This window comes from Amphiura filiformis, chromosome 14 (assembly GCF_039555335.1).
Source record: "Amphiura filiformis chromosome 14, Afil_fr2py, whole genome shotgun sequence".
In the NCBI taxonomy this organism is placed as follows: domain Eukaryota; kingdom Metazoa; phylum Echinodermata; class Ophiuroidea; order Amphilepidida; family Amphiuridae; genus Amphiura; species Amphiura filiformis.
In genome coordinates, this window is record NC_092641.1 from 53,022,589 (window position 1) to 53,046,732 (window position 24,144).

Consider the following 24,144-nt stretch of genomic DNA (forward strand, 5'->3'; position numbering starts at 1 on the left):
ATGATTTGGCCCTAAGGTTATATACCACTAATAGGCCTGTGCGATACATGGAATAACGACGAATAACTATTTGTTTGCATGGCATGGGCATGGCATCTGAAAAGAGTGCTTTAAAATCGCTGAAATTAACCAAGTAATATAGCCAAAAAAGTACTTTTTTTTAGGGTTTGATGCTTCAAAATGGTATATTTTCTCTCATTATATGACATTTTTTTTTGTAATAGTACCAACATTCATACGCACGGCTTCGGTTTAGTAAATATTCGCCCTACCATATTTTAACTTTCAGCTTCGAGGGTGCACTGCCATTTTGAGGTGTTTACGGTTCAGTGCGTTAAAACAAGAAAAGTCTCAGGTCAACCTATATATGTTGAGTTTTTGATCATTTAGCATCTAAATCATATAGTTTCACCTGATATTAGTGGCATTTAACTGCGAGAGTTCTGAATATGAGAAACGTCCACCCGAAATTAGCCATTTTGCATTGAAACCCGTGTAATACATAATTAGTGGTATTTAACCTATAGTCAGCAAGAAACAAACAAACCCAATTTCCAAGAAGCAGAAAGAATTTATTATTGATGGGTATGAGCATGGAGAGGTCACTGGGAATCCGGGCTGGGAATAGAGAGATCCTTCTGCTGTTGCTAAGTAAATGCGCTTTTTGGTGGATGTAAAATAGCAACAAGAGGGCATTTAGCATGTTTAGTAGGCCTACATCTGAGACGAGTATCTGACCCCACAACACACAAGTATTTTTTTCCTAGAGATCAATGATGAACTTGCAGATCCTGCAGAAGTGAAAATTACTTAAATGATAACCAATGGTTATGATATGGGTCAATGAACTATTCTTGGTATGTTATTTGCAAATCACAAGCCAATAAAGGATTTTTTATACTGTGAAAGTGCTATGTAATTAGCTCATTTTTATCGAAAATAGCAAACTTTCTTCAAAGTAAAACTTCGTTATGGGGTAAAGACCCCAATTTTTTTATTGGTTGGTTGATCATCCCCATTCATAGTCATTCTAATCCAACCCCTGACTTTAATCAGCAAACTTCTTCTTGAGAGTTATTGAATTTCAAAGTTATACCACTTTTACTAATGAAAAAAAAAAAAAAAAAAAAAAGGGATTTTGCATTGCATATTACACAATATTCTAGGTGGGTGAGAAAATTGGCAATACTATTTTTGTAACGTCTAATACATATGTATTTATCAGCAGCAATTTAAATTGTTCCATACTTCTAGCAATTTCATTAGTGCTAGCTAGAAAAATGTGTCTTTTTCGAACTGTAAAATTGAAAAAATGTACTTTCCCTGTGGCAATCTTCAAAGAACCGTTACCATGGCAACAAGGGATTGTCGAATTTTTGATCAAGTTACAAAATCATTAGACCCAAATACCTTTCCTATCTCAAGATTTAGGCAAATTCCATGAACCTTTATTTTTGGCTTTGTCCGCACATTGCTGAATTGATACAGACCCCCAGTCTTAAGTGAAATCGATTACGACGTTTGCCCAATGTTAACGGGGTACAGTGGCGTACCGTGGCCGCTCCTACCCCGGGGGGCTGAAGGAAATTCAATTTTGCCGCCCCTTCCTCAACAGCCCCAGCCCAAAAAGGTTGACCCAATTTTTTTCGGTCGTTTGAAAAAGTGAAGAGCAAAAAAAAAAAAAAAAAAAAAAAAGGAATACAAGCGCTAGCGCCGTATTAAAGCAACACATCTTGATGTATAGTACAATTTTTTCAAAATTTTTATACTTATCAAACATGTTCCCGCCCTTTTTTCTTTACTAATTCTTTTTGCAGCCCCTTCTTCCGGCGCCCCTTCGTTTGCCGCCCCCTTCTTCTTCCGCCTCCCCTTCGTTTTGGCCGCCCCCTGGTTTTACCCCGGGGAGCTGGTGCCCCCAAAGCCCCCCAAAATATGCGCATGGATAATGCAGACTATTTTCCAACAGTCAAATTCCCCATGCATTAGATGCTGTGAATTCTCGCATATTCATGGGGCCGATCATTCGATCGTGCCGTGTCTAACATTCACGCAAGAGTTGCGTGCCTTCTCGTATACGCGATAGAACGTTGCGTGTCTTCGCGGTAACGCGAAAGACTGTAAAAAATGCGCGTAGCAGTATACAACTACTACATGGTTAGAAGAGAAATAGGGAAAACTCTTTTTTCCAAGGCCTGCAGCCAGTACCTGAAAAAATAGTGACTCTATTTCCCTGAAAATACCAATAGTATTTGTTTTATTACACCTCATACATATTTATGGAGAGGATGACCCCAATTCATAATATACTTAATAAGAAAATAGGCGTACCGGTACCTTAAATGCCTATCTGAAGTTGAGGCTTAAGCTTCGGATATGCACACGGACACACGCGATACCCTTCTCCTTGCAGTACGTCTTGAACATCACAAGCTTTCACGGCTTTACAAATCATGTGTTTCAAGCATCCTTTTAGCATGTTTTTTAAGTCGGTAATATCTGCTTCTGACAGGGAAACACTTTAAAAAGTCCTACCTTCGCAGATCGAAAAACACGATTGCGAAAGTACGAACTTTTGTCGCTGAGGATGATGATATCGTGAATAGGGGAAAAACTCGTCCGGTCATAATGGGGATAGGTCACTCTACTTGGGTTGTGTCAAGTTGCGATCGACCAATGAATTGGTGTCATTCTCTCATAAATATGTATGAGATGTAATAATTTTGCCTCTCGCATTTCATGGAAATATCAACCTTCATTATTGGGTGATGCTGAGACTGACTGTTTGGAGTTCGTCTGTATCTCATTAGTCCATGGTCAAGATATTATGAAGGTACACGCTCCACATACTACACATTACTAATCTTCAAGACTATAGTGTTTAGAGACTATGAACTGGACCCCTGAATTCGTCCTGAATATCACCAGTTTGCTTCCCATCCTAAAACTGTAAAGGGGAACAATTTTGGCAGGTCGGAAGGGCTGGGAAAACATAACAGGAACGTTCAAATATAATTGGCAGTTATTGCACAATACCTGATGTAGGAAAAGGTTATCCAATCATCTTGTTTATTTTAAGGACTTCAGTACTAATTCAAATGTGCAATTCTATTAAAATGCTGCCATTACCTGGAAAACAGACTGTAGCCACGAGTACCATTAAGTTTAAGACCGTGCAAATGAATTTTATTATTTTGTTACAGCAAACGGGCACTTCCTACATCCGGTCAATAAACATGTTTAGGCGAATTATTGCTGCAATAAAGGCTGGGCAGGTATGTATGAAGCTTTTGATAATATTTTTAATTTGTCACTTTCTGTTTTTAGTTTCTTGTTTTTTACATAGTAATTGCAGAGTACTATCATAATTTATCATCATCATTAAATTATCATAATTATCAGACATACTGTTTATTGTCATGTGTCGAAATAACGCCCAGGGGATGATGTCGTCTTTTTGTATTGTTTTGTTGTGTTTATCTATGCCCGTGCAACGGGGCATAGATATTGTATTTGTTCTGTTTAGTCTTCTCCTTCACCTTCTTCTTATCTATGCCCGTGCAACGGGGCATAGATATTGTATTTGTTGTGTTTAGTCTTCGGCTTCTCCTTCTCCTTCTCCTTCTTCTCCTCCTTCTCAAGATCAGTCCTTTGCTCTCCTCTAGCTCAAGAACCAAAGTAGTCTCGGGGCCCATACTTAGTACAATGATGGCCCATGACCCCTAGAAACATCCTAGGGTACCCTCGACCCCAGAGGTCAAAGGTCATGGGCTACAGGGAGCAATATGTGTAAAATTTCAAACAGCTCTAGCTCAAGAATTACAGCACCCACATGATTCATACTTGGTACAATGATGACCCATGACCCTTAGATACTCCTGTGATAGCCTCCACTCCAGAGGTCAAAGGTCATTAGCTACAGTGAGCAATATGTGTAAAATTTAGCTAATTAGCATAAAAATACTCAAATCTTGTCCAAAGTGTATCGTGATTGGTACCAAAATGTGGCAAAAGAGAGTGAAGGCTTGGTAGGGTATTAGAGAGAGTCTGGTGGGGTATTAGAGAGAGTATGGTCTGGTGGAGTATAAGAGAGTGTGAGGGTTTGGTGGGGTAAAGAGTGTGGTGTTTTAGAGAGAATGATGGTCTGATGGGGTAAAAAAAGAGAGTGAAGGCTTGGTAGGGTATTAGAGAGAGAGAGTGTGTGCCAGTCTGGTGATATGAGCATTACATGTATATCAAATGAAAGCTTAAAACAAGTGCTTTCGCATGGTGCTCACCAAGTTTTCGTTTGTAAATAGCCTAGGGAAGGGGGGTTAGGTGTGGTCACGGGCATAGATATTCGTGTTTGGTCAAACACAACTGCGGTTTCTAGTTATCTATGCCCGTGGAACGGTGGCATAGATATTGTATTTGTTCTGTTATCTATGCCCGTTATCTATGCCCGTGCAACGGGGCATAGATATTGTATTTGTTGTGTTTAGTCTTCGGACTCTTCTCCTTCTCCTTCATCTTCTTAAGACCACTTCTTTGCACTCCTCTAACCCAAGAACTAAAGTAGCCTCGGGGCCCATACTTGGTATAATCATGGCCTATGACCCCAGAAAATTTCGTAGGGTAGTCTCGACCCCAGAGGGCAAAGGTCAGGGGCTACAGGGGGCAATATGTGTAAAATTTCAAACAGCTCTAGTTCAAAAACTATAGCGCCCTCAGGGTTCATACTTGGTACAATGATGGCCTATGACCCTAGAAGTATGCTATGCTAGCCGCAACCCCAGAGGTCAAAGTTCATATGCTTTAAAAAGACAAATAGGTACGACCGGTTAACACAGTGTATCGCAATAGGTAGCATTTTGGTAGATACCTGTATTTGCAATGATGAAGGCTTCAAATATACGTCAAGACGTACAATGGGGTTAAGAGGTTAACCGCTTAAAGGGACATATTTTGGGATTAAAGGGGTATTCTCCAGTCTGGTGGTGTTTCAGAGAGAGTGAGGGTCTGATGGAGTATAAGAGAGAGTGATGGCTTGGTGGGGTATTAGAGAGAGTTTGGCCCAGCCTGGTGGTGTTTTAGAGCGAGTGAGTGTCTGGTGGATTATAAGAGAGAGTGAGGGTCTGGTGGGGTATTAGAGAGAGTGTGGTCCAGTCTTGAGGTGTTTTAGAGCTAGTGAGTGTCTGGTGGAGTATTAGAGAGAGTGATGGCTTGGTGGGGTATTAGAGAGAGTTTGGCCCAGCCTGGTGGTGTTTTAGAGCGAGTGAGTGTCTGGTGGATTATAAGAGAGAGTGAGGGTCTGGTGGGGTATTAGAGAGAGTGTGGTCCAGTCTTGAGGTGTTTTAGAGCTAGTGAGTGTCTGGTGGAGTATTAGAGAGAGTGATGGCTGGGTGGGGTATTAGAGAGAGTTTGGGTCAGCCTGGTGGTGTTTTAGAGCGAGTGAGTGTCTGGTGGAGTATAAGAGAGAGAGTGAAGGCAGAGAGAGTATGGGTCAGCCTGTTGGTGTTTTAGAGCGAGTGAGTGTCTGGTGGAGTATAAGAGAGAGTGAAGGCTTGGTGGGGTATTAGAGAGAGTATGGGTCAGCCTGTTGGTGTTTTAGAGAGATTGATGGCCTGATGGGGTATAAGAGAGAGTGAAGGCTTGGCAGGGTACCGGTATAAGAGAGAGTCTGGGCCAGTCTGGTGGCGTTTTAGAGAGAGTGAGTGTATAGTGGAGTATAAGAGAGAGTGATGGCTTAGTGGGGTATTAGAGAGAGTATGGGTCAGCCTAGTGGTGGTTTAGAGCGAGTGATTGTCTGGTGGAGTATAAGAGAGAGTGAGGGTCTGGTGGGGTATTAGAGAGAGTGTGGTCCAGTCTGGTGGTGTTTTAGAGAGATTGATGGTCTGATGGGGTATAAGAGAGTGGGAAGGCTTGGTAGGGTATTAGAATGAAAGCTTAAAACAAGGGCTTTCACATGGTGCTCACCAAGTTTTCGTTTGTGAATAGGAGAAGGGGGGTTAGGTGTGGTCACGGGCATAGATATTCGTGTTTGGTCAAACACAACTGTGGTTTCTAGTTTAGTCTTCTCCTTCTCCTCCTCCTTCTTCTTCTTCTCAAGATCACTTTTTGCACTCCTCTAGCTCAAGAACCAAAGCAGCCTCGGGGCCCAAACTTGGTATAGTGATGGCCCGTGACCCCTAGCATCATCCTAGGGTACCCCCGACCCCAGAGGTCAAAGGTCGTGGGCTACAGGGGCCAATATGTGTAAAATTTCAAACGGCTCTAGCTCAAGAACTATAGTGCCCTCAGGGTTCATACGTAGTATAATGATGGCCCATGACCCCTAGATTAATTAACTTAATGTAGCCTCGACCCCAGAGGTCAAAGGTCACAGGCTACAGGGGGCAATATGTGTAAATTGTTAAAACTGCTCTAGCTCAAGAACTATAGCGCCCTCAGGGTTCATGCTTGGTACAATGATGACCCATGACCCTTAGATATTTCCTGCGGTAACATCGATCCCAGAGGTCAAAGGTCATGGGCTACAGTGAGCAATATGTGTAAAATTTCAAACAGCTGTAGCTCAAGAACTACAGCGCCCTCAGGGTTCACATTTGGTACAATGATGACCCATGACCCTTGATGTATTCTATATTAGCCGCATCCCCCAGTGGTCAAAGTCTAAAGACTTTAAAAAGCAAAATTGGTACGACATATTAACACAGTGTAGCGCAATAGGTAGTATTTTGTTAACTACCTGTGTTTGCAATGATAACGGTCTGAATCGTACGTCAAGAAAACTGATCACTTGACAAAAACTCCCTTAAAAGGGAATGTGTAGGCATTTTGATTTTGGTTCCTTGGATCACTTCAAAAGGTTTTCATGATGGGACAAGGGGGGTGCTTGGTTAAGGGGTGGGGTCACGGGCATAGATATTCGTGTTTGGTCAAACACAACTGTGGTTTCTAGTTCTTCTTCTTCTTCTCAAGATCACATTTTTGCACTGCTCTAGCTCAAGAACCACAGTAGCCTTGGGGCCCAAACTTGGTATAGTGATAGCCCATGACCCCTAGCATCATCCGAGGGTACTCCCGACCTCAGAGGTCAAAGGTCATGGGCTACATGGGGCAATGTGTAAAATTTCAAACAGCGCTAGCTCAAGAACTATAGCGCCCTCAGGGTTCATACTTAGTATAATGATGGTCCATGATCCCTAGAAGTAACTTATGGTAGCCTCGACCCCAGAGGTCAAAGGTCACAGGCTACAGGGTCAATATGTGTAAATTTTTAAAACCGCTTTAGTTCAAGAACTATAGCGCCCTCAGGGTTCATACTTCGTACAATGATGACCCATGACCCTTAGATATTTCCTGCAGTAATAGGGTATTAGAGAGAGTGTGAGCCAGTCTGGTGTTATGAGCATTACATGTACATATCAAACGAAAGCTTAAAACAAGGGCTTTCACATGGTGCTCACCAAGTTTTCGTTTGTGAATAGGGGAAGGGGGGTTAGGTGTGGTCACGGGCATAGATATTCGTGTTTGGTCAAACACAACTGTGGTTTCTAGTTTGTTTTGTTTTTTGGTGGGGGTGCGCTCGGGAATCCCAAAATTTCCCAAAAGACCTAAAATTTTAAGGTCTTTTTTGAAAAAAAAAATGAATATCTTCGATACAAAAGGTCCACATTTTTCAAATGATGGTCGGCTTTTCCTCCCAGCTACATACACTTTAAGTACATATCTTCAGATTGATAAAGTTTACTTCGAGGAATGTTAAATGTCAAAAATATATATTTTTTTATAATTTGCGATATAATTTGTATTTCCTCACATTCCTCGTATTCAGAATGTAATTTGGTGTGTCTGATGTGCTCGTGCTCTCAGGTCCCACAAAAAATAGTGTGCAAATGTCACTATCCGACCCTTAATAAATTTTAATAGTTTTAAAACAACATTTGTGCAAAATGTCCCTTTAAAAGATTGACTGTGTGATTGATATAAAACCTGAAGAGGAAATGTAAAGGTGAGGATGTCATGGTTATACAAGTGTTATTGACTGGGTCACACGTACCAATTACGACTAAGAATAACTTAGTACAGCAAACAATGTTTCGATGTGGTTGTTTCTTTGCTAACGCCTATCATGATTATCCTTACATCTCACATTTGCAAAATAGTAGAACAGAAAATTGCTACTAGTGCCAGACGCTTGCACTAAGTTTGATCAAGCTTGGCCACAACAAGCACTGGTCCAAGGCTAATATAACCTATACACAGATATGGGTCAAAGATCACGTAAAGGGTTATTAGGAGTCATTTTGTGAAAATCTTTAAAATGCTACTCCTCCTTTAAATTACATGTTATGACCACCAAACGTGGTCAGAAGAACCGCTGGCCCAAGCTTCAAATAAGTTGTACAAAACTCTTGGATAAAGCTATCATAGAATTCGAGGTCATCTGTAAAAAAAGATCGTGGGCATAAATGACTATGAACTTGGGACATCACATTAAAATGATACCATAATTATGCCCCAATAACTGTTTTCAATTTAACCGTTATTTGTTTGTTCAACTGTGATTTTTACTTTTTGAGAAATCAATGAATTTGTCGAAAAACTTTTCGGAGAACGCTTCCTTAATGGTCAGACCCCTTTATAACCTAACCTAGACTTATTTGCATGAATTATGGACAAGACTCATGTCGGAAAAGTGTCTTAGTATCCATAACCATAGAAAAATAAATTGAGTGTTTTCTTCGTCAATAATACAAATAACGCATATCCAGGGGCGGGATCAGTATTGGAAATGGTCCAACTACCGAGTCGGGACTGAGTGTCTGTAGGTACAAATATGTTATTTTGCGCAGTTTCCGGATCATACCCATGTAATCCCCTTTAAAATTGGAACTATTTTAATAGCCTATATAAAGGAAGTTATAATAAATTAGGAGAAAACCTATTCTTGGAGAAAGTAAGGATTATGAAATTATTTTAAACATTTAAGGATTGCCAAATTATTTATTCTCCTCCGCAGGATGACGTCGAAGCGTCAGTTTCGCCTCCGTCTGAAGTAACAGAGCTACAAGTCTCAGACCTCGAATTCCACAAACAGCTTGGAAGGGGTAGTTTCGGTATCGTGTATAAAGTAACATTTAAGAAACCGTACTTGAATGTACATGAAGCGGCAGCAAAACGTGTTGCCGAAGACGATCTGAAAGAAGAAGCGGAGGTAATGAAGGGTCTCGATCATCCAAACATTGTCAAGCTTTACGGCGTCTTGGATGAAAACATGGGCACAAAGATCTTGTTACTTGAATACGCGCCAAAAGGTACAGTCCGCGACTATCTTACGCAACACCAAAGATCTCAAACCTCCGTCAAATTGTTGAAGAAATGGGCAAGAGAGTCGGCCCTAGCTCTACAGTATCTTCACCAAAAACGCCTCCTTCATAGAGACCTGAAAGCCTCCAACGCACTTCTCTTTGAAAATGATGTATTGAAGCTCTCGGACTTTGGACTAGCTAGAGAGATGATCGATTCGGAGACTACTTCTACCGCGAAAGGTACGTGGCGCTACATGGCACCTGAAATCCACACAGATAATCACTTCTCCTTCAAATCTGATATCTACGCGTATGGAATGCTGGTACGGGAGATTGGCACAGGAAAGCCTCCATTTGAAGATCTAGAGTTGTCAGCACATGTGGTTTTTAAAGTAGCCACAGAGCATGCCAAGCCGACTATTCCACCGGAATTCCCCAACGCATTGGGAGATTTAATATTTCGATGCTGGAATGCAAACCCAAAATATCGCCCAAGTCTAGAAGAAGCACTGGAGGTGATTGATGGTAAGAAAATTGTGTAGCTACTACTTTCGTTCTTGTTGTTGTCGATGTAATTGTTTTTATTTGGATTTTTGTTGTTGTTATTTTCATGTTTTGCCCTTCTACATCCCTCTTGGAATCACAATTGTAATTATGCCTCCTGTTTTTGGAAGGACGTACCTGTTCTATAAATATACTATGAATCTGTTTGCCTCTCTCTGAACACTTGTTCACATGTTTTTCTCTCCCTCAAACTTCGTGCGTCGTCTCTCGACCTTAAAAGCTTCTGCTTTAACCTACACCTCCCTGTAATTAATCGCCGCCATCCTCTCTCTTAACTCCTCCCCCTGCTCATAATTTTCTCCCATTCTTCCACTTCTGCATCAAAAGTAACTCGTTGCTACTCCAATTTGGCTACTTCAAGTTTTCTTTAAATCTCGCACATTCTAATTGTACTCAGGGCCGGATTTACCATAGGGCCCAGGGCCCCCAAGTTTTGGGGGCCCCCAAAATTGCCCTGTGCAGTATGCATCTTCCAAAATTTTGCTCGCGAATTGCCTATGATCAGTGGACTTCGGGTATATATATATAAATGCGCATTTATAAATGCGCACGTGACCAGATGGCCAGCTACATATTTGCATTACATCACTCTCAATCACAGAAATGGCAACCATTGCGGGAGTGGCTACAGTTGTGACCTTGTTTCGTGGCTAGCACTGGCAAGGAACATTGGCTGGAGGTTCGATGCTATAAATTTGCAAGGATAAATCATGGATATCGAAGGATCATGATTATTGCACAGCACCCCCCACCCATGTACAAACATAACTAATTTTTATTTATTTATTTATTTATTTATTTATTTATTTATTTATTTATTTATTTATTTATTTATTTATTTATTTATTTATTTATTTGTTTTCCCCTTCCGTGTAAAGTAAAACTTTATAAGCCGTTTGAACCAAATTCAACAAAATTGACGTATACAATATAATTATAATACCATGAAATAATGTGTGTGACTCTAGTGTGTGACGATTAGTTCCATACTAGTTCCATGCATCACATACGTGATTGTACGTCAAATTGTCATATAACGTATGAGCGTGATGTATAGTATACGAGTCTTCCTCAACATCTTCCAGCCGGGATGATTAGATCATGTATAGTCCTCTACGTGTTTATACTCTAAATTGTACGTCGAAGGGTGTACAGATTACCGATTTAGCATGGGGGACACAAAAAGCGCTAAAAACACACATTTTGAATTTGTTTTTGTCCATTTTTATACTTAATTGAATGTGATCGAGCGAATGAGTAAGTTAGGGTTGAGGAGGACGAGCGGGGACATCTAGTTCGAGAGGGGCATTATTCCGAAAAGTTATAGTTTCGTCAATTTACGTTAAAATTAGAGTTTAAATTAGGGTCAGGGTTATGTTCAGTCCCTCATTTAGTTTTGGTTTCTCTTTTGTTCAGAAACCAAAAATCAAGGGATTAAAAAGTAGAGATGATCTGGTCTGCAATCATAACACTATTATGCTGGGAGGACACAGTATTCGCCACTTGCACGGTTCCGCCATTATGCACTATATGCGGGGAGAGCCTCGAACTGGCAGCATACATGAAAGGAAGAATTACGTAACCTTACACAGAATGTTATATGACTGGTTCAATTCCCATTCATGTATGCTGCCAGTTCGAGGCTCTCCCGCATATAGTGCATAATGGCGGAACCGTGCAAGTGGCGAATAGGGTATATAACCAGAAGTATACAATAGCCTATTGTGCTAACATAATTATTATCATGATTGATATCGGAAATCTATCCCGCGGACGACAGTTGATGCTCTCTGTCGACGGTAGGTGGCATACTCACGAGTTCTAAGCCTAGAAATCATATACATGCGCGTATATTGAAGGATGGGGTGGGGTGGGGGATTTGTTTGTTTGTATGAAACATAAACGATGCATGGAGATGATTTGATTATGAATTAGTTTATTATCCCCGGGAAGCACAACCCATACCTCTTTAAGAGGGGCTCCCTCCCTATATAACCACATCTTCCCTAAATTACCCATTTCCCCTCCTCCTCCCCTACATTCGATATCTTCATCTCGAGCTCTCCTCCCCTTCTCTTTCACTTCAATGCTCTCTCATATGTTTCTCTCTCTCCCGACCCATATCCCCTTGCCCTCCAACCCCCCCCACACACACACATCACACAATCTCTTCTCCCCTCTATCTTCTACTTTTGCAGTAAAAATTGCTTCAGTAAAAGTCATTAGGTTATTAGAGGTCATATAATGGCCTTCCATCGATTCTGGTACATGGGATTAAGGACATGAATCGATTTTGTTTATAACACCTATACAATTACAATAGTGGCCCTTTTGTAATGTCGAATGCAAATATTTCGATGGTCTATATATTTTCACAGTGAAATCAGCTTAGGCTATTTCGTAGTCTCAAGTCAATGCTTTCAAACTAAATCAATGCTTTCAAATGTAGACTGCTTTGCTCGACTTCTCTGCTCGTGAATACAGTCACCTACCTGGACAACCGATTCTTTAGAAATGCTTAGTCGCGCTAAAAGTCGATCGATACATGTTAAAATCAGCACAATTCAGAGATACACCTTTTTGCTATGAAATTAATTTTCTCGGTCAAATGTAAAGCAATATTTTTTTTCTTCAGTAATGTCAGTTAAAAACTTGGTGCTTGGATATACATTTTTTAAATCCTGGTGTTAAAATTAAGCATCAAATTGTATCTTTTAGTGTGATATTTTTATAGGCCTTGAGTTCGCCTGCGAGCTTTTTACGGAATTGATTTTTTAGCGTCTCAAACTAATATAGTTTGCTAAAGAAAGATATTTCTCACCTCTGTAAAGCACATCGTGTGGGTCTATATATTATAGTTTTGTCAGAATTTCCGTTTTTATTTTACCTTTTTCACTTCATGCTCTGAAAATGTCAAACTCGGTGCTTTTATCTCGTGCGCAACCAGCAGAAATAGTCGATATTTTCATTGTTGTCATCCAGGGCAATTTTCCATTGAAAAGCAAAGATCATGAAGATTGCCCGACTAGCGATTTGGTAGCCCAAATCCCCAATTGGGTTTTCTGGTAAATGAGGTGAATTTTAAAAATTTGCTCCCGTGATAGCCTGCAATTTCAATTTATATGGATTCCATGATTATGAAAACCATTTTGTCTGTCTGTGTGTTTGTTTACCTAGGTTAGTCCGTATTAAGAGACGCACGCTTGAGGTTCATGAAAATCCACGGTCCAAACCTAGAAAAATTAGCGTGTTATTATAGGGGATTTTAATCTTCTGTCCCTCCTATCTCCATGTGAATTTTGTATGACCTACCCCCCCATCGCGGGTTGCCATTTTCATTACACCCTTCAGACTTGTGTTCGGGTTTCTGTAGAGATTCATCAGTGTTCGGGTTTGTTTTTAATTTGACATGTAGGCCTATATATAGGCCTAACCATATTTGTCATAATTAAGCGCTATACCTAAATGTATAGCTATGCTATATATTATTATGTAATATCGTGTACATGTAGGCATATAGGGTGGGGTGGGTGCAGAGGTGTGTGAGGTGGGTAGTGGGGGTGTATGTAGGGAAACTTTGGTGTGGTAATCAACACACTTTAACCATGACTTTCAATGCAAGGCTTATTGTTGCCACAAATGGTTTTTTTTCCTTAAGGTTATTTAATAAGTTTTTTATAAACGTCCATGTTTAACCTGGTATTGTTTTGGCAGCTTCATTAGGGCATATGACTTTCGGTGGGTTTCCAAAAGCAGTTTCAAACAAACACAAACAAAAGGCACCATACCCAGTCACCTTCATGACAATTGAAACACTATAAGTATTAACATCCAAGTTATTCTGTTTTTAGGCAAGCAATTTTAAATAATTGCTTGAACAGGTTTTGTTTAAAAACAAAAACCTGTTTAAGTTAACAATGAAAATGAATGGTTCTTATAAGGCACAATCTCTGATGAGGAACTCAAAGCGCGTAAAGCACGAAATTTACATACAAACATAAAAACAATCAATTTATAAAGATGTTAAAAAAAAAAAACCTGTTTAAGTTAACAATGATAATGAACGGTTCTTATAAGCCACAATCTCTGATGGTTCTTATAAGGACAATCTATTTCTGGCGTTTAAATAACGAAAGTCTGGGGCGTTACGCCGGGGCGTTACGAAGGTTATTTCTTTGGAAGTGTGTTCCAAACAGTTTGCTTGATCATAAAACATACAGCGTAATATAATGTTTTGTAAAAGAAAGTTTTGTTTAAACTATTGCCCAATTGCATGTAAGCCTTCGGGCAAAGTTGTTTTGAGGAGAAGCAAATTTCAACACATTGGTCCGAATCACTCACGTGATGATGAAATATCCTCATCGTACTATAAACATGATCAGTATAGGAGCGCTTTTAGGCCTGGGAATTTCGTTGCTATATTGAAGTTCTGGCAACACTGTATCATGCCGGTATTCCTATTAAACCCAGGGATATCGATCCACAATGCTAGTATTATTAGCCTTATATTTCACGCGTTGATTTTGAAAAATTTCAGCCGGTGAAAAAATGGTGAAATCAAAACGTAAATTCTGACAAAACTATGATATATCGCTCACGGTGATGTGCGTTAGAAAGTTGGGAAAAATCCTTCATTAGCGAACTATATTACTTTGAAAAGCTAAAAGGTTGATCCAAGAAAAGGCTCGTGGGCAGAGTTTAAGCCTATCAAAATCGAAAATCTTACACGAAATGACTGAATTTCACGCCTAAGTTTAACACTAGGATTTGAAAAAAAAAAAAGTATCAAGCACTACAATTTGACCTGACATTTACTGAAAAAATGAAAATGATTGCATTTCATTTGGCCGAGAAAATTAATTTTACATTGAAAAGGTGTAACTCAAAATTTAGCTCGTTTCAGCACCAAATTCGATCGTTTGTATTGCCACATTAAATGACTGAGTGAGCCTTGCATAACAAAAGAATATGTTGTCCAGGTTGCTAACTGAATATTGCACTGCGAAATTTAAACATTTCTTTTGTATGCTTAGATCAGGTAACTCGAAAATCCTGTAATTTTATTCGTCACACCACTTATAAGAAACTGAAACCAAAACCGAAACTACCTGTCACAAATGTTTAGTTTTAAACAAAAGGTAGAAACAATGAGTTCGATATCTTGTGATTCAAGTGGTTAGGCAGGACAATAGAAAACCACGTGACCAAAACCAAAACCAAAACTAAAACTCAATATTTGAAATGAGGCAGTGGCGGCACTACGGGGGGGGGGATACTCAGGGGCGTAGCCAGCTTTCTTGGTCAGGGGGGGGGGGGGCAAAATAAAATTTTTGGGGCTTTGCAGTTGCATCATACAATACATAGAAACTGTATGTCTTCGAGCTTCCCGAAAAGGGCCTTGTTGGGATGATGTACGCGCGTAGCGCGATAAAAAATAAAAATTTTACACTATTTTCGCCCATTATCCGGCTAAAAAAGGCTTTATCGTTACAATGTGCGCGCTTAGCGCAGAAAATTTTGTATTTTACACTATTTTGGCCCTGAATTTTTGCTAGAAAAGGGCTCCTTGCCCTTTTCTTTTCCTTTGCCCTCCTGATTTTCTCTTTCATTTTTTGTCAGAGGGGCACTTTTTCTTTCATTTTTTTTGTCAGGGGGCACTCTGCCCCCCGCTAACTACGCTACTGCTTATTTTGGTATCATTGGATAGAGGAGATCCGTACCAATAAGGAGGGGGGGGTCGCTACAACCAAACCCCCTTCTTCGAAGTTCGTGTTGCAAAATATAGCTCAGTAGTTTTAGGGTAGATTTGAAGTCCAGATATACATTTGCTCATTCCAAGTCTTTGAGCATGCAGAAAGACATGAATAGATAACATAGTTACCGGTATCGGCCTACTTTCAATGTTGAATACGTAAGTTATATAAGTTAACATATCACATAACAATCACGATTTATCATAGCGCCTAACCGAAAAGATCTAGTCACTTAACAAGCATAATACACTACAATCTAGCAGTTGCAACTAAAGCTACAACTTCATCCTACACGTGATAGATAACAAATATCAGAGTCAACAAAGTATGATGAGAACAAATTACAGATCTGTTGTCAAGAGGGTTTTTAGTTATTTTACTTGATTTGCAAATACTCTGTTGCATTCATATTTACAAACCGTTCGTTCTCAAAATGCATTATTATTTTTTTTATCAAGGTTACATGTTGTTATGCTAAAGTCACTTTTGACTATATCGATAGAAATGAATTAGAGAAACGTGATATACGCCTTCAAATAAATTATATTAGAAATAGGTAGAATCATGGCAGAGTTATAAAAAATGTTTTTCTTCTTCCTACCTAGAAGTAGTATACGGTATTCAAAGTGAAAAGACCCACCAAGTAATCATTTAGAGCGTGGTCAAAATCCATTTTTTACAAGTGGATTAACCCTTATATAATCCATCCTAGCTACGGGCCTGAAGGCCATTAATTACAAATGCCCGCCCAATAAATTGTTTGCCTAATTGCCTAATTTTTGGGCAAGAAAAATTTAAATTTAAACTGCCTACCCAGTAAAGTATTCTTACTTACCTCTCTGTCTCCTCGTGGGTGAGATTATGTAAATTTCTTTTCTTTTTTCACCTCCACTTAACTTTTCCCTTTCCTTTTTGCCTCTTTTTCTTCCTCTTCTATTTTCCTTTTCCTCTTTATTATCGTTTTCCCCTTTTATTTCCTTTCACAAACTGGACAAGACCCACTGTTATAATTAGGGGCGGATCCATGTTTAAAGTGGATTGGCCCGTAAGCCCAATCATGAACAATTTTCCGCCCAAATTTAATTTCAAATATGACTCTATTGGCCATTTTGGGGGAGCCCTAAGGGTACCCCTTTTATGAGTAGAGACATGTTGCACAAACTTGGTCAACTTCGCCTTAAATCATAATTGTTTAGAGGAGGAGGTGTGCCCAACACCCGAACTCTCCTGGATCTACAATTATCTTTAAAAGCCCTAAAGCCGGTTGATTGTGGTTGGTCTGGGATTACGTTAGGGCCAGGTCGGCTACAATCAACATACATTGCCTTTTTTTTATTGTTATGGATGTACCAAAGCGGCCTATGGGCTATGAATTGTGTTAAGTGTCATGAATTTGGTGGGACTTCTCTTGCTATACCTCTAATTAAACTTATTTTTTCTTGGTTAATTATGCCTTTTTGTATTATTATGTTTCTTACTTTGTTGTTTCATGTTTTCTTTTTATTTAAACATGTCATTTTCTCTTTTGGGATAAAAGGTAGCCTGAAAAGGGCTGTTTGTTACATGGCATGTCCTTGGTTCTTTTGTGCTGCTTTGTCCTCTACCTGTTTGCCTCCTTGGCGAATAAAGGTTTCAGCCATGGTCCTCGTTGCGAAGAAAGCGCAGTGAAAGAAAGAAAGCGCAGTGATTTATAGTGCGCTACGCACAGGCACAACGCCTAGACGTTGATCCACAAGCCTCAGCACACTTTACAGGTTGTCGCTGACCACTACAGCCCACATCATTCCACAAACCATTTAACAGCATTTCAGGGACTTTGCTGCTTCAAGAGCGCACACCCTAGACATTCCACAAATAACCTTCGCAACCAGGATCAGCTCCCCGAGTTTCGTACGGGTTACAACGAGACAAATTAGCAGTGAGTTCCTTGTCCAGGGGAATTTCAAGCTAACTCAATTTTTCCACGAGAGCGTACTAGGCATCGCCAGGGTTCGAACCCTCAACCAGGGGCGTAGCCAGCTTTCTTGGTCAGGGGGGGGGGGCAAAATACAATTTTTGGGGCACAGACGAAAAAAATTGCAGTAGCATCATACAATACATAGAGACTGTATGTCTTCGATGTCTTCGAGCTTCACGAAAAATGCCTTATTGGGATGATGTGCGCGCGCAGCGCGAAATAAAATGGTATTTTACATTATTTTCGCCCATTATCCGGCTAAAATGGCTATATTGTTACAATGTGCGCGCGTAGCGCGGAAAATTTTTGTATTTTACACTATTTTGGCCCTGAATTTTGGCTCCTTGCCCTTTTTCTTTTCCTTTGCCCTTTGATTTTCTCTTTCATTTTTTGTCAAAGGGGCACATTTTTCTTTCATTTTTTGTCAGGGGGGCACTCTGCCCCCCCCCCCCCCCGCTGGCTACGCTACTGGGGATACTTATCTTGACTCCCAAATAAATAAATCCATGACACATTCCTTCCAAAGAAAATGACAGCCCCCTAAGTTCCCTATCATCAAGTGCAAAAATATAACATCATTGGCAGCTACTCAGTTCTGACCTTAATGCCAGTAAGAATCACATTTCGTCATCAATATGGCCAATTGCCACGCCCATTTTAGTAGGGTCATATTTGGACCTCCAGTGACCATCATTTCTGAACAGCAATTTTTTGATGGATTCTTGTACTTTGGGGTATTTTAAACAAAATAAGCTCCTATGTCCCTCACCAAAGTGTGGGCATTAGCTGGGAGAGGTCAAAATCCAAAATGGCTGCCGGCGGCTATTTTGAAAAAGTGAATTTTCGGTATCTTCTGAACGCTTTTGGTCGTTTGAAGTCATTAAGGTGTCATTTTCGACTAATTTTGTGGTGAGAAATCCATTAAAGGCATTATTTTACCCATTTTTGGCCATCTTCGTCATCAAATCCACGATGGCCGCCTTTGGCTGTACTAGAAATACATTAAATTATACAGTATGAGAAACAACTCATAAAAATGTATTACAAGTGCAATTAATTCATCGTTTTTATTATAAATTGAACACCGATTCAATGTTTGTAACATTTATTCACAAATGAGATCGTCTGCTACTGAAAACAATCCAAAATGGCCGCCCATAGCAACCAAAATCCTCATAGTAATGCATTAAAATAACAAAAAATCAACGTTTTCTTGACATATATGTGCATTTATTATACCTATTCTTAGTAAATCAAGGTTGACTGATTGTAAGAAAGTGAAAAAAGAATGGTCATAGGGGTTGAGGTAAACAAAAAGTTCAAAATGGCTGCCCTTAGCAACCAAAAACACCACAATAATGCAGTAAAACTACTATAAAATAAGTGATTTTTGACCTTAATGTGTATGTAATTAGTCTTATCCTAGCAAATCGAGGCCTATTAATTAAATGAAGATACAGGTTTGATCAAAGGAGGTCAAACAAGTCCAAAATGTTCAAAATGGCGAACCAAAGGAGACCATAGCAACCACATTTTACCTAGCAACGCAATAAAATGTCTATAAATCGTGCACTTTTTGACCTGGTTGAGTATTCAATGTGTCTTTTGCTAAGTAAATCATATCCTATTGATGGAATGAAGAAAACAATTTGGTCAAGGTGGTCAAACTACTGAAAAAATTATCCAAAATGTTCAAAATGGCCGACCAAAGGAGACCATAGCAACCACATTTTACCTAGCAACGCAATAAAATGTCTATAAATCATGCACTTTTTGACCTGGTTGAGTATTCAATGTGCCTATTTCTAAGTAAATCATATCCTATTGATGGAATGAAGATAACAATTTGGTCAAAGGTGGTCAAACTACTGAAAAATATCCGAAATGGCTGACTAAAGACGGCCATAGCAACCAAATTCCACATAGCAACACAGTAGAATTACTATAAATCATGTACTTTTTGACCTGGTTGAGTATCAAATGTGTCTTTCCTAATACATGAAAGCACATTGATGGATTGAAGATAGCAATTTGATCAAAGAAGGCCAAACATATCCAAAATATTCAATATGGTCGAATAAAGGTGACCATAGCAACCAAAATTCAAATAGTAAAATTAATTAATGAGATTGTCTGCTATACCTCGTAAAATTTAAAAAATGTATATATTTTTTTATATTTTAGACTTGGGAATTTCCTAGACTGCAGAATAGTGTGAAGGTAGTAATAGCCTATTGATAGAATGGGGTTTTTCCCAGTGCTTGATATATAAGAAAATGTAAACACAATTATTGACACAGTTGATAGTGTTGATCTGGGCTAGCTAGCTAATATGCTTACAGTCCAATTCCTTCAAAGAAAGGAAATTGCAAACCAGAAATATTTTATGTAGTCAAAGTACTACTATTTGCCAGTGTTGTCGGAGAAGATCTAGAATACGTCAAAGAACGTACTTCTTCCAAGAAAGGAATATATATTCTTCTGTCGACTTGCTGAAGTCTGGTGTTTTGATTCAACGCAACTGTCAATATAAGTGGGGACAACTGCATCGCAGTATTGCTTCCTGAAGATATTGTGTGAAAGGTGGAAATAGCACCATTTTTGGAGAAAGCAGCGCAAGGAGTTAAGTTTGGAGAAAGCAGCGCAAGGAGATAACGGTTTGGGGAAAGCAACGCCATTTTTGTGTGAGGATTTCATACGCAAGGATATTTATAAACGCAAGTGTTCACTGGACTTCGCTGATTTTCGCAGGACAAGTGAATAAGGATATATTACATCAGTCGTCCAGAACATTGCAAGAACTTTATGATCACCAAGAAGAAGAATGCTGGCTAAGTACTAAATAGAGAAAGAGTGTTTATATTTGATTATTGTGTATGAGCATTTGGTGTCATATATTGTACCAATCATAACGTGCTTTCAATTAAAGACTTAGATTTTGTTAGCTTAATCAAACAGTGTATTTGTGTTGTGCATTCGTGTGAATTTGGGTAAAAGGTGATTTTGGCCTTGAGTCAAGTACGACTCGTAACAATGTAATCACGATTGATCGCCAAAAAAGTTAAAGGTCATGCCAAGGTCATCTGAGGTCAACTAAATATAGATTGTTCTATTTTTAAGATGGTCAAAGCCGTGCTAAGGTCATTTAATGTCAACTGAGTATTGATTGTCGGATTGCCATAAAACTCAGTAGATATGATCACCCTTGAGCAGCGAACATTTTCAAGGTCATTAGAAAGTCACCTGCATATAGATGTTAGATACCCTTGGAACTTGGAGAATATTATTTCCATTGAGCTTTTTGTTACAATTATGAATTGAATGTATTTTTAAACACACTTTTTTCAATTAAATTTTTAACATGAACATTTTGAGTAATTCACGGTCTTTCCCAGTGGGATTTTTCGGTGGTATTTGCCAATAAATGTGGGTATTTTCCACTCGGTTATTTATAAATATTCTGCACACAAACAATACCTAGCATTTCTGGTACTTTTTAATGCGAAATCATGAAATCGTCGCCCGTATTCCATAGTGGCGTATAGTGGGGCGCCGCGAATAAACAACTTTTCGAGAAAATCGGGTTTGAAGAAATGCCAATTTAAAATTGAGTTGTGTAAATCAGACATTCATTATATTTTGTAAATGATGTGAAATTTCTGTAGTAAACTAAATAGATATTATTGTTATATATTTTTCAAAAGAAATAAATACATACTATTGCTGGCAAACTGACAATAAAACTATACGTCACTATGGAAAACGAACAAAACGCAATACCCTAACCTTACGTTAACCGTACGCCACCTCGGTCGCCGTGTAATCCCTATGGCGTTACTTTTCGTCGTTCGTATTCCATAGTGGCGTATAGGTCCGATACGCGTACGTCACTATGACATACGATGTTTTTCATTTTGCCGATATTTCATAATTATAAAATGTGTATAAAAAGTGGCGTATGGTCGATACGCCACTATGGAATACAAAAATGTCACTTTGTAACTATACGCCACATTTAATTAATTAATTACTAATTAATTAGCTAATTATGACTGATGAGACTTAGAAAAAATGAAAGAGAACATCATTAAAAACATATGTGCCAATTTTCAAAAAAATGACCAAAAATCACTATACGCCACTATGGAATACAGCCGACGAAATATGACATTCATTCATGGCAATAACATTTTTAAAGAGAGTTCGATCTTGATGGAAAATGATATTAATGAAATAATAAGTTGATAGTTTAAATATATATTTTGTCTTGTCTACAAGACAATGTGGCTGGTAAATTAATTTTAGGTTCTGAATTAGTGAGCTTTCAAACCTACTTTTATTCATTATACAATACATGGATTTTAATTATGCATGAAAAATGGTCTCCAGATCGCTCGCTCCCTTATTCAAGTTTTACATTGTTATTGTTTTCTGAACCGTCCCTAATGCCTAGGTGTTTTGTGACACCCTCCTCCGTCTTTTTGTTGAGCTCTTCTAAAAACTAAGAAAAATCTGCCTAACAACGAGAAGTTTCGTGACCCCTCATCCCGGTCTTGGGTAACTTTAGCCAATCAGAGCGTTCCTTTGTAATCATGAAATTCGCGCGTCAACCCAATCAGCGCGCTAGTTGTAGCGAACTTCCTGGCTCGGCGCTGCATGATTGTCCTTTCCCAGATTGACGTTTACTAGGTGAGGGGGATGCTAGCTGTGGTTATACAGCGTGTCCCAAAAGTAACTTAACATTGTGAATTGGCCATATCTCAAATATTTCCTACTTCATACCAAAATGGAGAACATATTCATATAGATTGATCTTTTAGAATTATTCTGATACCAAAAACAGCATTATTGATGACCCTTTGACCTTACTGTGCGACTGTACATATGTGTGTATCAAACCCACAAAAGCAAGCTCATGTGTTCTTTGTTCAAGAACATGAATGATGTGCTTCCCTGAACAATAGAGTTGGTTCACTCACTGCGCACGCTACATTTAGGTATGAACATTCATGGATTACATGGCTTAGCGTAAGCGTGACTGCTGTTTTAGATTATAATTAGGATAATTTATATTGACAATATCAAACTTTACTTTAAAACAGTTGAAGTGAAGATGAATTTCCTATAGATCAACGGATTCAGGTCGTATGGTTCTTTGCCGAGACAAAGTCGGACAAACTCACTGAAGCAATGTTTAAGGAACAGTTTAATGTAAATTATGCACTACCCAGCCGAAATACAATCCAGCAACTAGTGCTGAAATTCCTATCAACTGGATCTGTTCATGATCTACTTCGGGCAGGACGTGGAAGAACAGGAAGATCGGCTACAAACATTGATGTCATACGAAGAGCGGTGGCGAAAAGCCCAAGGCGATCAGTACGTCGACTTTCAACTTACAACTGTTCATCGAATCCTCAGAAAAGATCTTAAGTAGTTTCCATATAAAACCCAGATAAAACAGAACATGAAGATTACGCATTGAAAACAAACAAACAAACAATCAAACAAACACAGCCAAGTTAAACAAAACAGATTTTTAAATGATAACACGTTATATCGTTTCAAATGACGAGACTTATTTTGCGTTTATAAAAGTGGGTTTTACGGTACGGTAGATATCCATTATTTTCATGCCAAAGGGTCATGACCACATAGGCATGTTTGGTATCATAATATTTCTAAACAAATTATCTGCATACTGTGCAATTTTTGTAACAACACTATTAACCCAACGCAAGTTATGGCAAATTCACAATGTTAAGGGACTTTTGGGACACCCGGTATTTACAGAAGTAGTAGCGGCATAGGGTTCTAGAGTTTATGATAGGGGTGTGACTGGATCTTATATGTGGTAGTCTGGAACTGAATAAACGAATTTGTTGAAGATTACGTGAGAAGTGAAATAGACAGGTGTATTGAGGTCATGATGGGCGTGCGTGCTGAGGATGGAGGAGAACTTGAGGCTATAAGTAAGGAGGAGGCGATAATAGAATATGATGTGGAGGATAGTGCCGTGAGCCTTTCAGAAGGCACGTAGTGGGGTAGTGTAGATTGGAGGAAGATAAGACCCGGAGACATTTCTTATGCAAGTCTTTTGTCCTTCTCTGTCTTTGGAGAGAGTAGTGACCTGAGAGCGATCCTGAAAGTAGCACTGAGGATAGTATAGAACCGATCACGTGGACGCCAGAGGTGATGACAAGGATATGACTGGGCCCGAGCTATGGAAGATTCCAACAGGGCAATATCATCAACAAAATCCGGGTAATTCAGCATCCTAGCAGGATACCTGCTTGACCGACGTGGATAGATAACAATTCCAGCCTCAATTCCAGAAGTTAATTTCTTCAGAAGGTAGTCTACCATGATAATGAACAGGAATGTTGCCAACACATCAGCCTGAAGCACTCCAGTTGTTACTTGTAAAGGCACTATTGGAGTCCTTGTAGAGCACCTGGATGTCATTGACCACAAGCTTTGGTATTCCATATGGCCGCAGCACTGAAAACATGACGGACCTGTTGATGGAGTCGAAGGCTTTTTTGAAGTCCACAAAAGTGTTTGTCAAGGGAAGTTGGTA

General features: G+C 39.3%; 1 protein-coding gene across 1 annotated transcript in view; it reads left to right on the forward strand.

Annotated features, from left to right (window-relative positions):
* LOC140170291 (uncharacterized) overlaps window positions 1-24,144 on the forward strand; it is a 63,848-nt gene that overhangs the window by 23,386 nt on the left and 16,318 nt on the right. Inside the window, exons 3-4 of the mRNA XM_072193661.1 lie at window positions 3,201-3,272; window positions 9,002-9,815. Coding sequence (XP_072049762.1) covers window positions 3,234-3,272; window positions 9,002-9,815 — 853 coding nt within the window. The 5' untranslated portion in view covers window positions 3,201-3,233. The remainder of the gene's footprint in view (window positions 1-3,200; window positions 3,273-9,001; window positions 9,816-24,144) is intronic.